Here is a 17,327-nt window from a genome sequence, read left to right on the forward strand (position 1 = left end):
TAGGTTAACAGCAGCTTCACTTGCTGGCCCCATTGGTTCACAGGGATAAAGCCCTGACTGCATTCCAGATGTGTTCGACTAACAGCATGTGATGGGAGAAACAGAAAAAAACTGGAGTGATCAGCTGACAGTGACTAACCCATCCAAGAAGGAGAAACAGGCAGCTTGGTTTACTGCACTGGTAACAGCTACAGGAATGCTGCTATATTACCACAGTATGAAGAGCCTAGAATAACTCATGTTGCAAGAGGTGTTCTATGCACCTACTCATGGCTACTACTGCGAGGCTCACAAGGGTGCTGAGGGGGAGGGGATAGGATAGTCCACAGGATCTGCAGACCAGCTGAATCCCTAGCACACAACTCTTGCCAACAGTGAGGTTCATGGATTGGATTGTTTTTGCCCTGATAGAGGAACAAATTTGTCATCTGGATTTAGGAAGGACAGCCATTGGGCCAATCTTGCAGATCACAAAAAAAAAAAAAAATCACTTCTTTCTCTTTCTCAAACTACCTTACCTTCAGCAAGATTGTTAAGGTACTTTGTCATTAAATCCTGCACCTTCTCACGGTATAGGTGAATTAGACAGTTGTGAAACTGAGGTTCATTGTCTTCCCATATGTTGATCACATGTTCCTAGAGAGGATGGAAACAAAATAGAATCCAGTAACAATCTATTTTAGGTCTTCTAAAGAAGGGAGTATCTCCTTCAGTAAAATATCAAACATCATCACATTTGCAGTAATACTCTTTCTGCATTTCTTATTTGTGGGCCAAGGTGGTGGTAACTGCTTATGCAGGGCATTCATATGATTATTAAGTCTAATAAAATGCAGACGTGGGCTACTCACAGAAGGCTACCATACACAATATCATTATACACATTGGAAAACAGTAACTTGAAACCACTCTTCATTCACGATGTCAAGTGGAGCCAGCCATTCACCGAACTCTAACTCAACAACACAATGTGCATTTCTGAGTGTTTAGCCACAGAGTTGTAAAAATAAAAGTGCTTTCTATTATTAGTCATTTTCAGTGTTCTCCTTTAAATTAAGTTATAAGACAATTTGCTGTGTTATATACTTTCAAGGACGGCCCTGGTTTGTTTCCGTGAATGGACTTTTTTACAGTTATTTGGGCATATTTATTTCTTGTCACAGAAACATCTGCTTCATGGTGGTGCTATTTTTGCTTTTTGGTCTTAAAGATGTATGTTTGCTGCTTTCCTCCATTCCTTTTCTCTTCAGTATCATGGAGTTCTAACCTTGCAATCTAATAAATCCTCACTCCTTCTAAAGAATACCTGATTCACTGACACTTGTAACAACAAAGTCAGACGTACGGCAGCAAGGATCTGCCCCACCAAAAGCCAATGACAGAAGAAGTCTATACTGCCCTCACTAACATTAGGGATTACTTTTACATCCCAAGCACAGCACAGTTTAGACTGCATGCTTACCAGGTAAGGAATAGCCTGCTCCTTGAAATCATTCAACAGGAACTTCAGGACTTGATCACGGGGTAACGTTTCCACCTCTAGGAGATCGTCTATAAAAATCTACAGGAAAGAATTACAGAAACAAAGTCTCATTAGAAAACTGAGAATGGGGTAGGGTATATTACATCTTCATAGGTACCTAAAGAGTGCATCAGTATATTTTTTTACTTGTGTCTAAATATCAACTATAAAGCATTTCAAAACTAAAAACATTTTAAAGGCCCCTATGTCATATGCAAACTAATTTAAAAATGCAATATGTAGTAGCCATAAAAAGAGCATAAAATCATAACTACAAGTGACAGATGACACAAGCAGGCATAGTAAAAGATGACCAATCAACAACAATCTCTGACATGAACAATATTTTAAGAAATCTAAAGAAATGAAAATGTGAAATTGGAAACCAGTGTTGACACATGAGCAAAACAGTAGTGAAAGTAAAACTGAAACTGGACCTCCTTCCTCAAAATATACTCAACAAGAACCAGTTAAAGTGGTTTATTTTGGATTTAAAGGGTGGTTAATATGTTCAGGAAAGCCCTACTCTTAAAAATAAAAATCACTTAAAGATGAGATTCAGCTTTTACTACATGAAAAACCTATACTTTGCTTCCCAAATTTTTCGTTTCCCCAGATGTTTAGGGTTCCTAATACCTTTACAGAACTGGTCCTCATTAAAGTCTGGGTACACAAAGTTCAAGAAATTAGTATTGCTTCAGTCTTTGATGTTTACCAACAGACTGCTTCTCATACCCCAATGTACTCAGTATTGACTTTTCTGCAGTTCATATGACACCACCTGTTTTGGTAGCATATTTAATTAAGCCTGTTTTCTAAGATCCTGTTGCCCTTACTACTACTACTGTCACTATATGGGTGTCTTTATTCCATACAGACCAAGTTTTTGCTTGCACAACCTTGTATTCTACAATTCTCGGTATCTTAGTACATAGCACAATACAGCTGCCAGGTCCAGCTATTTCAATAAGTAATGTTTTTGTTCTTTTTTTTCTCGACTATAGCATATAACTTAGAGGTGGGGAAGGTGGATGAGTTTAAGTACTTGGGATCAACAGTTCAGAGTAATGGTGAGTGTGGAAGAGAGGTGAAGAAGAGAGTACAGGCAGGATGGAGTGGGTGGAGAAGATTGTCAGGAGTGATTTGTGACAGACGAGTACCAGTAAGAGTGAAAGGGAAGGTCTAGGGTAGTGAGACCAGCTATGTTATATGGGTTGGAGACAGTGGCATTGACAAAAAAGCAGGAGTCCGAGCTTGACGTGGCAGAGTTGAAGATGTTAAGATTTGCACTGGGTGTGACGAGGGTGGACAGGATTAGGAATAAGTATATTAGAGGGTCAGCCCAGGTTGGAAGGTTTGAAGACAAAGCCAGAGAGGCACGATTAAGTTGGTTTGGACATGTGCTGAGGAGGGATGCAGAGTACATTGGGGAAAAAGATGCAAGGATGAAGCTGCCAGGTAACAGGAAAAGAGGGAGGCCTAAGATAAGGTTTATGGATGTGGTGAGAGAGGACATGCAGGTGATTGGTGTGACAGAGCAAGATGCAGAGGACAGGAAGAAACGGAAACCGTTGATCTGCTGTGGCGACCCCTAATGGGAGCAGCCGTAAGAAGAAGAAGAAGAATATAATTTTCTTGCATCTACTTCTTGGCTGTTGGTACTGGCTGATCCCATGTGATACCTTCTTCATTTTAAGTAATTCTTTGTGGGTCTTGTATCCAATGTTTCACAGCAGTGCAAACATTTCGAACCGGAGACAATTTACAGCAAAATTACAAATTAATTTGAATATTATCATCATCTAACCCTGTTGAATTCTCCCATTCTAAATGCATACATTAATCCTTTATCTTTACACCACACTTACTGCCATAGCAACATAATGATGTCACAACAAAAAAAGGTAATCACATAAAAATCTACTTTAATTCAATATATTTGACTGTATCTCAGCCATCATGTCCTTATTATTCACTTGAACAAGATCTTTTTCCTGGCAGTTTCCAAAGTATATCAAAATTCAATATAAAAGACAAGGAAATATATACTCCAAAGAACCTGCCTCCCAGTGAAAAGTGTGATGAGGAATCAAGGCTTTTCATTGGAAGGCTTTGATGAGGAACCAAGATCTAGAAAAGCTACGATGCAAAAATAAAAAAAGAACACATGGATCAGCAATTTTGCAATCCTGCAAGAGGCAGACAGTTTAAGAGAGGGCTATTTGCTTCTATGATCTCAAACACCTGTAGTTACCAGTAGGTTCTTACATGACAAACTATTTTCTTCAAGGCAATCCGGGCTAGTAGGTCCATTCTACTCTACAAGTCCCTTAAATTTATGCATGGAAGACTAAATGATTATTTACAGCAGTCACCACAGAGCACCTCTGCCCAAGCCTGCTCTACCTACGGATAGACTGTTCATGCCTGTTCATGCCTAACAGAACAGCAGCTCCTAGTGCCTACAACCAACTTGATTCCCAGCAATCCTCCCTTACATTTCAATTAACGAACATAACCATCCAGTGAAACACTAAACATGTTAAAGTCCCCACCTATGTTTTACTAATTAGTATCTTAGTGTACAGCATGTGTATTTGGATAGAAAAAAATAAGTTAGGTCAAGCACTTGGACTTGTGCCCTTTCACCCCCCCCCAGAATAAGGGGCACAACAAAATAATTGGGAAAAAGCCCCCAAACAAAGGACACTAGTTATCGACTGATTAAACAAACACAACTCTATTGAACTCACAATTTATCAAACATGTATCCAAAATCAATATCATCATCCTATCGCAATCTTATACTTACTGAGTCTGCTTATTCACTTTTTTCATAAACTTTTTTAACATTTCAAAACATACTCTGGTCTTCCCATTTTTCCTTAAATGGAATGTGTAGGATCATTACTATCCTGGTATGCATCTTGAGCCAGTGTTGTCCTTTCCATCCGCCTCACACATAGGTTATCAGACCTGAACAGATCCAATGTTGGCAACTTAGACTTTGGCTCCAAGGCTCAAGCTATTCTCCTCTCCCATAATGCAACCATCAACCACTCTGCCATCATATGGCAAACGTGTTCTCCAAGGGCTCAGCTTCTGGCAGATTTTTGCTTATAGGGATTAGTTGTCCGTTTTTTTAACTTTCCTCCCCCATCCTTAATACTTTTTTGGGTGATTTGTCTGTGTGCGTGTGCATGTGTGTCTGTGTGTGTGTTAGCTTAGCCTTTCTTTTGTAGGCATTAAGACACACTGGGTCTCTTCTACAAAAAGTTTCAATGTCTCTTGTTAGTTTTGCGTTGTGTGTGTGTGTGTGTGTGTGTGTGTGTGTGTGTGTGTGTGTGTGTGTGTGTGTGTGTGTGTGTGTGTGTGGTGTTGCTATGACTGACATGGCTTCAGGATTTAACAAATGTGTGGCCTGTGGCCACAAGACTCCAGTGCAAGACCCACACTAAAAGTTTGTTTGCTGCTTGGGCTTGGCCCATCATGATGAAGAATGTGAAATTTGTGACTCCTTTGGTCTTACAGCACAGTCGGACTGATGCTCTAAACTGGTTTTGAAAGACCTTCTCCCACCCCAAGTGGGAGATTTAGCACCTTCTTCTTCCAGGTCTCTTTCTAAGAAAACTATGAATAGGGGTAAGAAAAACAGAGAGAGAGAGAGAGAGAGAGACAGAGCGATTCTAGCAATGTTAAGACATGAGAGAGTAGGAGGCGGTATCTAGATGTTTCAAACTTGGAAGGCTCTGTCCTACAGACTCCTTAGCCCTTGGGTTCAATATCTTCTCCTTCAGCTCTGGGATTGGATCACATCTGGATCCAACCTTCATCTGCCCCTGACTTGCCAGATCCATTTTTTTATGAAGCCATCCGCCACTAGGATTTGGTTGCCTACCCTACTTTCCCCCCAAACAGGTCAGGGCACTGATCTTCCACACTGCACACTGAGGCATCTTCAAGGTCCATGTGGTTCTTTAGGAGTTTAAATGAGGTAGAGTTAGATGAGATGATGAGGATGAAGGCTCACATCTGACTAGAGGTTATTCCTGCCCCTCCACTGCGAGGGTGGTGAGATCCAGTCCTTCCACCCTTACTGTTAATTCTCCTTCTCTGGTCTGCTTGTCGGAACTGGTGATCTCAGATCAGAGTTCTACCAATGTGATCAACCAATTGGAGCTGATAACTTGTTTGTCATAGACTACAACAATTTTTATGACACACCACTCTGAACACTTTGGAGTTAGATATGTCCCACAGTGGAGGGGTCAGTCTCAAGGCCCCAGGGTTGGGGTAAACTCAGAGGTTTTCAGTGCCTTCTGTGCCAATTGTAACTTAGCTTTTGACAGCTCAATACCTTCCTCTGTCTCAAATCTCGCCAGGTTTGCATCTCACGGAGGACTGTCTCTAGGGTCTTCAATCCGAGGAGGTGGTTTTGCATTCAGCCTCAGCATTCAATAAAATCTTGTTCAGCTTGACACACACACACACACACACACACACACACACACACACACACACACACACACACACACACAATATCTAGCTCCAAGTAGGAGCACAGAAAGAATAAATGCAAAAGGAAGCATTTAGATTGCCACGAGGAATATTTAACCAAGACAGACTGCGGTAAAGGGAAAGTGTTCCATTATCACCCCTGGTTGGTCCACCAATACCTGTTAACTGGAGGAGTCGCTATTCCTAACAGCAACTGATATAAACCCAACTACTACCTGGGTAGTACCCCGGTAATCTGTTTTGTGGATTTGGTGTCCCAACAGGCTTGAAAGGAACCAGATGTGGTACAGTCAAATCCAATGAAAATGAAAAAATTCTTGTGTCTCTAAAGGAGAAAGCACACTGGAATAATGGGTTTGCGGTGGACAACAAGGTAGTCGCTAAAAAAGAACGCTCAGAGGAGAGTTCAACTGTCCACCCCCCAAATACAGAATTCAGGTTATTAGACAGGTTTCGGAAGCATGTGTATACTTCAGCTATACTTGTCTTGTAAGTCTTGACATAGCCCACTAGAAAAGACTGCAAAGGGATTTCATGAAGGGAGCTTCTAAATCCCTTGTAGATTCCACAACGGACGAGACCCAAAGTGGTTACTATGCCATCTATCAATAACATATCCATGCACCTGCTGTCAAATGCAGCAGATCGTACAAATACAGCAGCAGGTAATGACCTTACTATTCCCCATCACACCTTGTTCTAATTCAGTAATTTTTCAGAAAGCTTCAAAATACCCTTCCTAAATGCCCCTTTCTATTGGTTCATCTTACTGGGAATCAAGGTCAAATATACATTATCCAGGAGTTAGCAGGATGGCAAAAACTTGCCTGCCACTGGAATCCTACTGAAGTCCTTTTCTCACAACCAGAAAGGGGAAAAAAATTTTTTGGTTCTGCAAATTCCAGTTTTGTCATGGACACTACTGGTGACAGGACTCCCGGGACAGAGAGGGGAATTTTAATGGATGTCACCCTAGGTGCAGATGTGGACCACAAAGCTTAGAGGCACCAATAAAACTTTTCAAGGCTCCAGAATGGTTGCCTGACTGCTTTCCCTATAGGCAGTCGGGCGAGGGGGGGGACTTAGTTCTCAACCCACAAGCTTGAAAGCCCACCTCTACTGATTCTTGGGGGATGACAGTGATAACTAGAGCTATATCATTTCCTTCACATTCCATACAAAGACATCAAAAAAGACCCTTCCAGATGTTCCAACCTGATAAAGAAGGGCAACAGTGCAGGGAGTAACAAAGCTGCTTGGAAAGAGAGTAATCCAGGAGGTCCCATTAGAGCACAAAGATGTGGTGTCTACTCAAAGTTTTTTAGTACCAAAAAAAAACTGGCACCTCAGGCCATTTTCTGACCTAAGCAAGCTGAATCTTTTGTCAAACAGATATCATTCCAGCTGGCCATGGTACAATCCATAATGCCTCTTCTGATAAAGGATGACTGGATTACATCAAGATAGGCAGGAAGTCCAGGAGGCTCTGAACTTCAGGCTGTGAGACCATCATTTCCAGTTCAGAGCACTCCCCTTTGGTCTCACCCCAGTTCCCTGGGTGTTTATCAAGTACATGGCAGTGGTGGCAGCCCTACTCAGGTTGCAGGGATTCTGGGTGTTCTCATATTTATATGACTGGCTCATCATGCCCTCAACAAGGATTCACTTATTTACATGATAGCCTTACTTCACTTTTGTTCTTCCTTAGGGATTAGTGATATTTCAAAAAAATCCAAGCTAGAACCAGTTCAAACTCGGGACTTCATAGGTTGCCACCTGGACACCACAACACATATAGCCAGGCTTCCTCTGTCCAAAATGCCTTCAGTGCATCTTCAGGCTTCTGAAGTCTTGCATCATCAAAACCCACCAGCCTACCCAATTCTTTGACTTTTACGACCCATGGCAGTTGCTATCACACATACGATTTTTCATGAGATTACTTCAGTGGACTATTTCTGTACAGTGGTCCATGACTGCCATAGCCAATGAAACATCCCATCAAGCCCACCAGGATTTGCAGAGTATGTTACATGGTGGATGACTTCATCATTAGTTCTTCTGAGTCATTCTTTTGTATTTTTCCCCACCAAGGGCCACTGTGATAATGGAGCTGGGTGAGGTATTTTAAAGGGAAGAGAGTCCAAGGTATCAAGTCACAGACCGACGGCAACCTTCACATTAATGCTCTGGAGATGTGTGCAGTCCTTCTCACATTGCAGACTTTACAGGTTTGCTTCTCCATGAGTGTGATAGCTGTAGAGACAGTTTGTTTGTTGTCTGGCACATTAACAAACAAGGTAAAAAACAATCATATTCCTTTTGTTGAGAGGCCATGAGTTTGTGACAATGGGCAATGTCTTCCCAATGCTTTCTTATCACAACACACATCTGGCAAATCCAATATCTTGGAGGGGGACAAACTGAGCATGTCTATGCCCTTGCCACATGAGTCATCCCTCATTCAGTCAGTGGCACCCAAGATTTTTAGCTGGTAGGTAACCTGCTGGCAACCCAGGCCAACACCAAGTATAACAGCTTTTTTTGCCATGATCCCTCAAGAGGGACAGTCCTCAAGGAATGCTCTAAGTCAATGCTTGACTGCTGTTGTATGCTTACCTCCCACTCTACTCATACTCAGTTTGTTTTACAGAAAGCGACTAGATTCTCATTTCCCACTTTTGGCCCTGACATGTTTGGTTCCTCTTCCTCTGGCCACATCTGTTGTACTCACCCCAGGTTTGGGATTCCTTTCTGGATCTGCTTTCTCACCTCTCTGGTAAATCTCATCCAGACATGAAATCCCTTAATCTGACTGATTTGTTTCTCTACTTTCAGTGATGGGTAGAAATTCCAGGCTATCCTCCAGAGCTGTTTAAATTCTAACATCTTTTCAAAAGCCTTCCACTAAGAAAACCTACAGGAGCAAGTGAAAAGGGTTCACTGTCTGGGTGAATTCTAAAAGACTGGATCCTTTCTCTGCACCTCTGGCTTCTACTTTGGACTTCATGGTGGGTCTCTTTCATTTGGGGGCAAGTTATTCTGTGATTAAAATAAATTTGGATGTCATTTCTAATTTTCACGTGACAGAAAAGCACGATCCCATTGCTTCCTTAGGTTCTCAAAAGCCTTCTAAAAAGATGCCTTTCTCTTAAAGATCTCCATTGAGTGATCCCATTCTTCCTTGGGACATCACTGTCTTGTTACAGACCCTTAGAACCTGCAGCTTCTGCAGATGTAAAGTTTCTGTCATTGAAGACATTCTTTTTGGTGATGGTTATCCCAACCAAGAGAATTTCTGAATTGTAGGCTTTGTCATGCAAACGCCTGTATTTGATTCTTCATTAGGACTGGGTTTACCCTTCATGACTAACCCAGCAGTCATTCCTAAGATGACGTTAGAGACTAACTTAAATCAATCTATATATCCACTGGTTTTCTTTCCTAATTGTTCAAATAAAGGGGATATTTCCTTTATTCCTTGGATATTCTCCATCAACTAAGATTTTATTTACACTGTACAAAAGAGTTTTGAAAAAGTGATCAAGTTTTCATTTTATTTTCTAAATCAAAGTTGGGTTCCAGAATGCCTAGCTATAAAAATGTATTCTCTCTGTCTATCAGGCTAAGGAACTGTCATTACACCCTAAACCAAAGTTAAATTCTAACCAAGCACTAGCAACCTCTGTAGTGTTCTTTAACCATGTCTCTCTAAATAACATCTGTGCAGCAGCTAAATGGTCCACACTACATGTTTGTTTCCCATTACAAAACCCAACTTACAATCCAGGTCTAGAGCTGCTTTTGGCTCTTCCATAGTGCCACTAGAGGATTTTCTAGTACAGGACTCTCTCTCTTGTGGTGAGGCCGACGGAAAAGACATCGGATACAAAATGTATGCAATTAGCATATGGTAGATCTGTGTTATCTTCTTCCTTCCATCTCAACATTCCCATCCTCTGTCCCCCTTTCAAACTGCCACTCTTTTATAGCTCCTACTAGACTGCACTGGACCTTCCTGGAGCCTTTCTTAGTTGCAATTCTGCCTGGTTGTCCTATGTGGTTTCAGTGGGTAGTATTCTGCTCACATTTTGGTTGATGATAATATATTTGGGGGACCAACTCAATCTGAGGGCAGAGTGGTTTATGATGCACTGTGGGACAGGGGAGGAGTTTAGACCTTGGAGCTGAAAAGTAAGCTGCTGGCCTCGGATCTAATTTGATAACCCATATGTTGAGACAGACAAAAGACGACAACACAGATCCTGCATTACATAACTTTAATTTCTTTCCTCATTTAACAAGCCACCCTTTATTGGATTTTTTTGGGGATAGGATCCACCAAATCCGGTTCTCTCCAGGCCCTCTGAGAAACCAGGTCTACGAGGGTATCTGGAGAGGGGACCACAGAGCGATGAATGGGCCTTGTGCTAAAAGCCTCTAGAGAAAATGACTCCTCCATGGAAGGGGCTTCGGTGGTTCACCCCCCCCCCCATGCTGTTTAAATAATTCGAGCAAAGCAAAGGAGGCATCTTCATGGGGGTATACAGGGGAGCTTTCCCCTTCACCAAGTTCAGTATCATTAGTGGGCATCCTCTGGTTAATCCAAATACTTCCTCTTGCACTTACTTTTCCAGTGCATCAACCAGAGGAGATTAGCAGGAGGAGACACAAATAAGGCAGGGGCCTCAAATGCAGGAAAGTCTAAAAACCTAATGATGCAAGCTGTCCTGGAGCCATTTGTGCATAACCAAGGATGCAGAATGGAGAAGAGATATGGATGGATCCAAAGCAGCTGTCAAGGCTTCGATCTCTGAAGAGGAGCGGATCCTCTCTGCAATGACAAAAACCACGACAGAAGCAAGACAACCAGACTAGACACCCCTTGGATCCAAGGACATGAGTGAGAAATATAAGCCCAGTACAGACTTATATGGCTTTGATGTTGAGATTAGTGTCAAGCTATCATGGACCAAAGCACCCAGAGGAAGGTACTACTCCAAATCCCAGAAGGTCAACCCTGTCTGCCACAGCACTGCCCCCTATCCCTTCCCCTTTAAGATGCACTGGGCTCCGACAAAGCCAGAGTCAAGGACACCAAGGATGAAGTCTGTGTCAGATGAGGCCAAGCTATCACAACTGACAGAGGGAAGGTCAGCTGGACTGTTGGATGAAGTATCTCCAGAAACAAGGTGAAACATGGGAGGAACTACAAGACTGGGAACCAAGAAGCCTCAGACGTGGGACTCAGCACCAAGGAAGCGGGGATAATCCTTTAGTCCATATGGGCCTGAATAAAGGAATTCATCACTGCTCCAAAATGGATGACTTAAGGCTCCCAAATGATCTAGTGGACTTAGAAGATGCCATGGACAGTGGCTTAGATAAATTATTTGCTACTGGATCCAAGGATGGATCCAAAAGGGGGAAGCATGGATCAATCTGAGAGAAAGAGAGGGCCCTGGATAAAATTCCACAGGGTAATTGGACAAAAGGGTGGTTGAACCCTGCCCAAAGAAGAAGGATCCTTGGAGAGGAAGGGATTAGGAATAGTAAAGGTGGGAAAATTAGAGGATTCTGATCTAGAACCGTAAGGACAGGTGATCTTGGCAAGGTAGGCAATGAAGGTTCTGTCTGAGTGGGAACTGGAGAAGCCAAAGGTCAGTGAATCTTTGGATCCAGCTGGTCCCTCAGTGAAAGAGGAAGAGCATTTGGGATATGCCCTATCCTTAGCTTTGGTTTTGTCTTTCTCTTTAGATTTGTCTTTCTTACTCCTTTCTGGTTTCCTCCTGAGACAGGCAGATGAAGCAACAGCTGCAGCTAAATGCTGGAAAATGCCCTTCATAGCTAACTTGTCCCTCCTAACAGTCAGGGCTCTGTCACCGAAACAGGTACAGGTCTGACATTTAACATAAAATTGCACTACACCCAAACAATAAACACACTCATCATGGGTGTCCCGTGTGGGCAGTCTTTGACCACACACGACACACTTCTTAAACCCTTAAGCTTTATACACTTACAAACCTCGCTGCAATATATATATATATATATATATATATATATATATATATATATATATATATATATATATATATATATATATATATATATATATAAACAGTACAGTGCAAAGCTCATAATAACAACCCTAACCTTACTCTGAACTACTACTACTATTACTACTACTAAAGCACATGAAAAGAAAAAGATTGAGAAATGTTTTTTTTTTTTGCTACACAAACACAGTTCTATATACAGAAATACATATTTTGCATATATATATATATATATATATATATATATATACACACACACACACACACACACACACACACACACACATATATATAGAGAAGTCTTGCAGGCTTTACTGATCCATGTAGGGAAGTCCATGGGGAGGTCTAACAAAGACCATTGCACTGCCAAGGTCCACTGAAGCATCCTCATGTGAAGGCACGCAGATGGTATAATTGAAATTGCTGCTGCCATGGAGCCTAGGGTGCGGAGAATGTCGCTCGCCATCGGTGTCCTGGGGTCGAGGATCACTGACACATGGGCCCGTAGGTTCTGGATCCTGTCCTGAGTGAGAAAAACTTGTAATAGTAGAGTGTCCAACCATGCCCCTATGAATTCCAAGGTCTGTGTCGGACTTAGGTGGGACTTGGAGATGTTGATGCTGTTCCCTAGATTCACTGCAAGATGCATGAAGGAGTCTCTGGCCATGCAAAGTAGACGCTTGGTAGCAGCGAGGAGCCAATCGTCTAGGTAAGGAAACACCTAAATTCCCTGAAGCCTCAGGTGAGCTGCTACTACTGCCACAACCTTGGTAAACACCCTGGGGGCTGTGGTGAGACCGAAGGGTAGGGCTCTGAACTGGAAATGATTGGCTCCCAGCCGGACACGAAGAAATTTCCTGGAGCTTCTGCAAATCTTGATGTGGTAGTAAGCGTCCTGGAGGTCTATCAAGCACATCCAGTCGCATCCTCGGAGATAAGGCAGGATGGACTGTAAGGTGACCATCCGGAATTTCTGCTTGGCTACCGACAGGTTCAGGGTAGACAGGTCCAATATGGATCCGAGGTCCCCCCTCTTTTTTGGCACTAAAAAGAACCTGGAGTAAACGCCTAATCCGGACTGATCGGGGGGACCGATTTGATGGCCCAATTGCAAAGCAGCTTTGAAATTTTGTGCGCTGTGGCCTCCCTTTGAGTGGGTTTGACATCCAGGAGGTGCTTTGATTGCATAGGTGGGGCGATGAATGGGATGGAGTATCCTCTGGATATTATTTGGAGCACCCAATAGTCCGTCATGATGGACTCCCAAGCCATTAGGTGCAATGACAATCTTCCCCAGACTGTCTCCAGAGTAGGATTGCTGCATGGGTCAGTCTGAGAAGGTCTCCCTTGACCCAAAGTTCCTCGGACCCCCTTTGCCTCTGGGGCAGCATCTGTCTTGTCCCCCTCTGCCTCTAGGGGATGAGTTGTCATGGGAAAAATCAGATTTTCAGAACCACATCTTCTTCTGCCCTCTCTGATTCCTAGGATCTTTGAGGGCTAAAGAAGCGGACTCTGATGGCAGAGTCTTCCTGTCCTTCTCGCTCTGGACTAAGGTGTCACGAACTGCCTTCCCAAAAAGGAAGGAAATGTCAAAGGGAGCATTTGTGAAAGACGCCTTGAAGAGATCCGCGAATTGACAAAGTCTGGGCCAGGCGTGCTACACCAGTCCCAGATACCCTAGCTGCTCCTTCCGTGGCATGGGAAAAAAGAAGCATGGACGTATTTGAAACGGTTTTCAGAGTCGACATTTTCACTGAGAACAGCCGCTTGTCCTCTGGCGACAAGGACTGTGGGGGCGACACAGCGAATTCTGTGACCAAGTCTCGCTGCAGTCGAATGACGTGTGTCAAATAATTCAGCACTCATAAGGAAAACATTGCTAAGAAAAAACTCGCTTCCCAAAGTGATCCACCACCCTAGACTCTTTGTCCAGAGGGTGGATCGAAGAACTTTCCCGTGCCGGTTCTCTCTTGGTGGCCGCCACCACCACCATAGCATCCACAGGGAATCCCTTGTACCAAGCCTGTCTGTCTGTGGGAGGAGAAAGGATCCTGTCTGGGCGTTTGGGTATTGGCTCTATGGTGACAGGCTCCTTCCATGCCTGCATGGTGATAAGATCCACTAATGGATCTGCAGGAGGGGACACCCAGGATGTAGATGTGCCCATGCCAAAGGCCTCCAAGAATACTGACTCGTCCGTTGAGGGTTTTGGGGCTGACCAACCTCCCCCTCTAGTGGAGGATTTCCATGATGTCGCCAAAGGAGACATCCTCAGGAGGTGACCTGGGAAAACCCTCACCTTCATCCAAGTCAGTATCTTCTGTGAGGGACTCAGGGGAGTCCATGTGTCTCCTCTTACACGAATGCTTACGTGGGGCCTCCTCAGCGGGACTCTCTGAAGAGGGCTCGTAAGTCATGGGGGGTTCCACGATGGGATCCACCTGGGGGTCATCTGGCATGGGCTGTCCCTGGGACAAGCTGATGGGAGTCGTGACCAAATCCAAGGCAGCCTGAGCGGAGTCCAAGGCAATGGGCTGGGTCTCAATCCCTGGGAGAAAACCCTCTCCACCACGTCGAAGGCCGAAGGAGAGCACACCTCCTTGGCAACCAACAAGGAAAAGTTCTTCCTGGCTCCGTTGTGAGGATCGGGGCTGAGGCCAAGGTAGCCAGGGTTCCGAAGGAACGGCTTGGATCTGACAAAGTAGAAGCCGAAGACATCTCTGTTTCCTCGGATCCGGCTCCCTGTTCTCGTGCCCTGAGAGATGCTCGGATCCGAACAAGTCTGATCCGAGGAAATCAAGGTAATGGCTGGCGTCGAGGGTTGGGGGAACCATCAGTGCCGAACTCCCAGCTCTGAGGATCCTCGGATCCATAAACCCCAAGACCAATGGTCGGATCGGGGAAGGAGAGAGAGGATGGAAGAAAGGCATAGAGGTCCCCTCTCCGGCCAGAGAGGGGCCTGGCAAGCCTCCCATTTTGATTTGTGTCCGAATGAATCTCCGCATCATCCAGTCCACGTCAAGCTCCGATAGACTCAGAGTCAACCACGAGGAGTTGACCAACTCGGATCTGGCCCTGTGAGATGACCTTGAAGAAGGCCTCCGATCCAAGGGCTCCGTTGGCTCTGGGGAGAACCTCGGGGAATGGAGCCGAGGAGAAGTGGTCCTAACAACTTTTACAAGCGGACTGGGAAAAGGCTCCCGCTTAGGAGATCGCTTGTGGTGCCTCCCTACCCTTTTCTCCCTCTCTTTTTTGTCCTTATCTGTAGCTTTTGTCCATGTCTCAGGCTTAGAGGGAGGTTGAGTCCCAGCCTGAGGGGGGAGTTGGTCGGCTACAGGAGGCAATGTCGAGGCCGTCGTCTCTAAGGCAGAAACTGGTAGCAGGCCCTTGGCAACCAGTTTCGCCTTCCTCTCTTTAAGGGCTCTGGGACTGAACTCTGCACACACAGCACATGGCAAACTAAGATGGGGAACGCCAAGGCAAATAACACACAGAGTGTGGCTATCAGCTGGTGAAAGCTTGTGGCCGTACTCTGTGCATTTCTTGAACATTGGTTTAGGCTGGTTAGCTATAACACACTCCACTGAGCCAATGCTAAACTAGACACACACACTCAGGGGTTGGCTAGGCCTATTCTATTTCAAGAAAGAAAGACAAACTTTCTAACTATTTACTTTTTTTTTTTTTTTTTTTTTTAAACAAACTGATGACAAGACGAAGGGGAGGAAGGGCTATCACAAACTACTACTCTCTCACACTAACTTAAGTATCAAATGTTCCGCTTACTATACCCAACTTGGAGCTATAGAGACCATGATGCATACGCATGAAGCGGCAAACGAGATCTGAGGGAAGGTAGGAGAGGCGAGGGATTATGGGTAAGGGGAGGAATTTGGAGCTTGGAGCAGATGCTTGATAAAATGTTGCCGGCTCAGATCTGATATGGTTCCGAATACCCACAGGTTGCAGATAAACGAAGTTAACTACTTCAGATTTTAAGTTACACAGCCATTTTTCAGTAGGTGTGAAAGCTTCTTGAATGAATTTTTGGAGATGTGCTAGATTGTCAGATGATCATTTGAGTGAGGAGTCGACTGTGTACCATATTAGTGAAGCATGCTGGGTAGCTGTATGGAGCATATTGGTCAGATTATTAAAGAGGAGGGGTCCAAGGATGGAGCCCTGTGGATGCCAATGATAACTGGGAGGTAGGAGAAGAGTATGGAGTGCCAATTTACTGACTGATATCTATCACTTAAGTAGCGTTTCAACCATTGGAGGACAGATGGTGATAATCCTAATGAGGATATCTGAAGTAGAAGTTTGCTTTGGCAAACTATATTAAAGACCTTGGAAAGGTCTAGGAATAAAGAAGATACAAATTTGCCTCTGTTCATGTCTTTGTTGAAGGTATCCATGAAGGCAGCACTGACAACTACAAGATGGACAGAAACTGTGTTGCATGGGGGTTAGGAGTTTTTCCTGAAAGAAATATTTTAGGAGTTTCTTTTGAATACATTTCCTTGTTAATGGGGATAAGATTGCTATGGGTCTAAAGTTTGTAATATCTGTTGAAGTACCTCCTTTGTGGAGAGTAATGTGAGATTTTTTTTTCCAGAGGAAAGGAATATGGGATTCCTGAATGGACCTATTTATAAGGATGGAAACTGGACAGACAATACTGTTAGCAATTTATGGCAGTTATTTGGTAGGTTATCTGCAGAGGTGGAGCACCATTTGGATTTGATTATGAATCATTTTATATAGGCTGAGGGGACAGGTTTACGATGAATGTGGAGTGAACAGTGTTGAGAATGGAAGTGTGGGAGTCTTTAGTAATAGAGGTTATACTGTCTATAAAGTAAGACTTTAATTGTACTGCAGTTTCAAATGGTGTATTGTTTGGACAGGGGCTGGGAATGTATTTTTGGCCAGGATGCAATATTTCTTTAATAGATGAACAGAAGTTTTAGTATTGTTTCTGCTAATATTTTCAATATTGTTGTAACATGTTTTTTGGCCTAGTTCCAAAGCTCTCTATAACGCTGGAGATGTTGGGTTTTGTGTGCTTCCCATTCTTTCCAAGCTTTGTCTCTGACCTGCAATACACTAGTTTTGGAAAGCTGAATCATGCTGTTTGTTTTTATTCTTTTCTTTCTAGGGGTGCAAGGTTATTTGAGAGCTTGAGGAAAATGTATTTGAATTTACTTATGGTGTTTATCCAGTGG

General features: G+C 43.6%; 1 protein-coding gene across 5 annotated transcripts in view; it reads right to left on the reverse strand.

Moving 5' to 3' along the window:
• Nucleotides 1-17,327, reverse strand: part of VPS39 (VPS39 subunit of HOPS complex) — a 1,019,836-nt gene that overhangs the window by 209,310 nt on the left and 793,199 nt on the right. For all 5 annotated transcript variants that reach the window (XM_044074020.1, XM_044074018.1, XM_044074019.1 and 2 more), the window contains exons 17-18: nt 1,463-1,561; nt 519-636 (exon numbers count right to left, since the gene is read on the reverse strand). In XM_044074020.1, coding sequence (XP_043929955.1) covers nt 519-636; nt 1,463-1,561 — 217 coding nt within the window. The remainder of the gene's footprint in view (nt 1-518; nt 637-1,462; nt 1,562-17,327) is intronic.

The sequence above is a fragment of the Protopterus annectens genome, chromosome 6.part0 (assembly GCF_019279795.1).
Source record: "Protopterus annectens isolate FY-2018-M chromosome 6.part0, PAN1.0, whole genome shotgun sequence".
Lineage (NCBI taxonomy): Eukaryota > Metazoa > Chordata > Ceratodontiformes > Protopteridae > Protopterus > Protopterus annectens.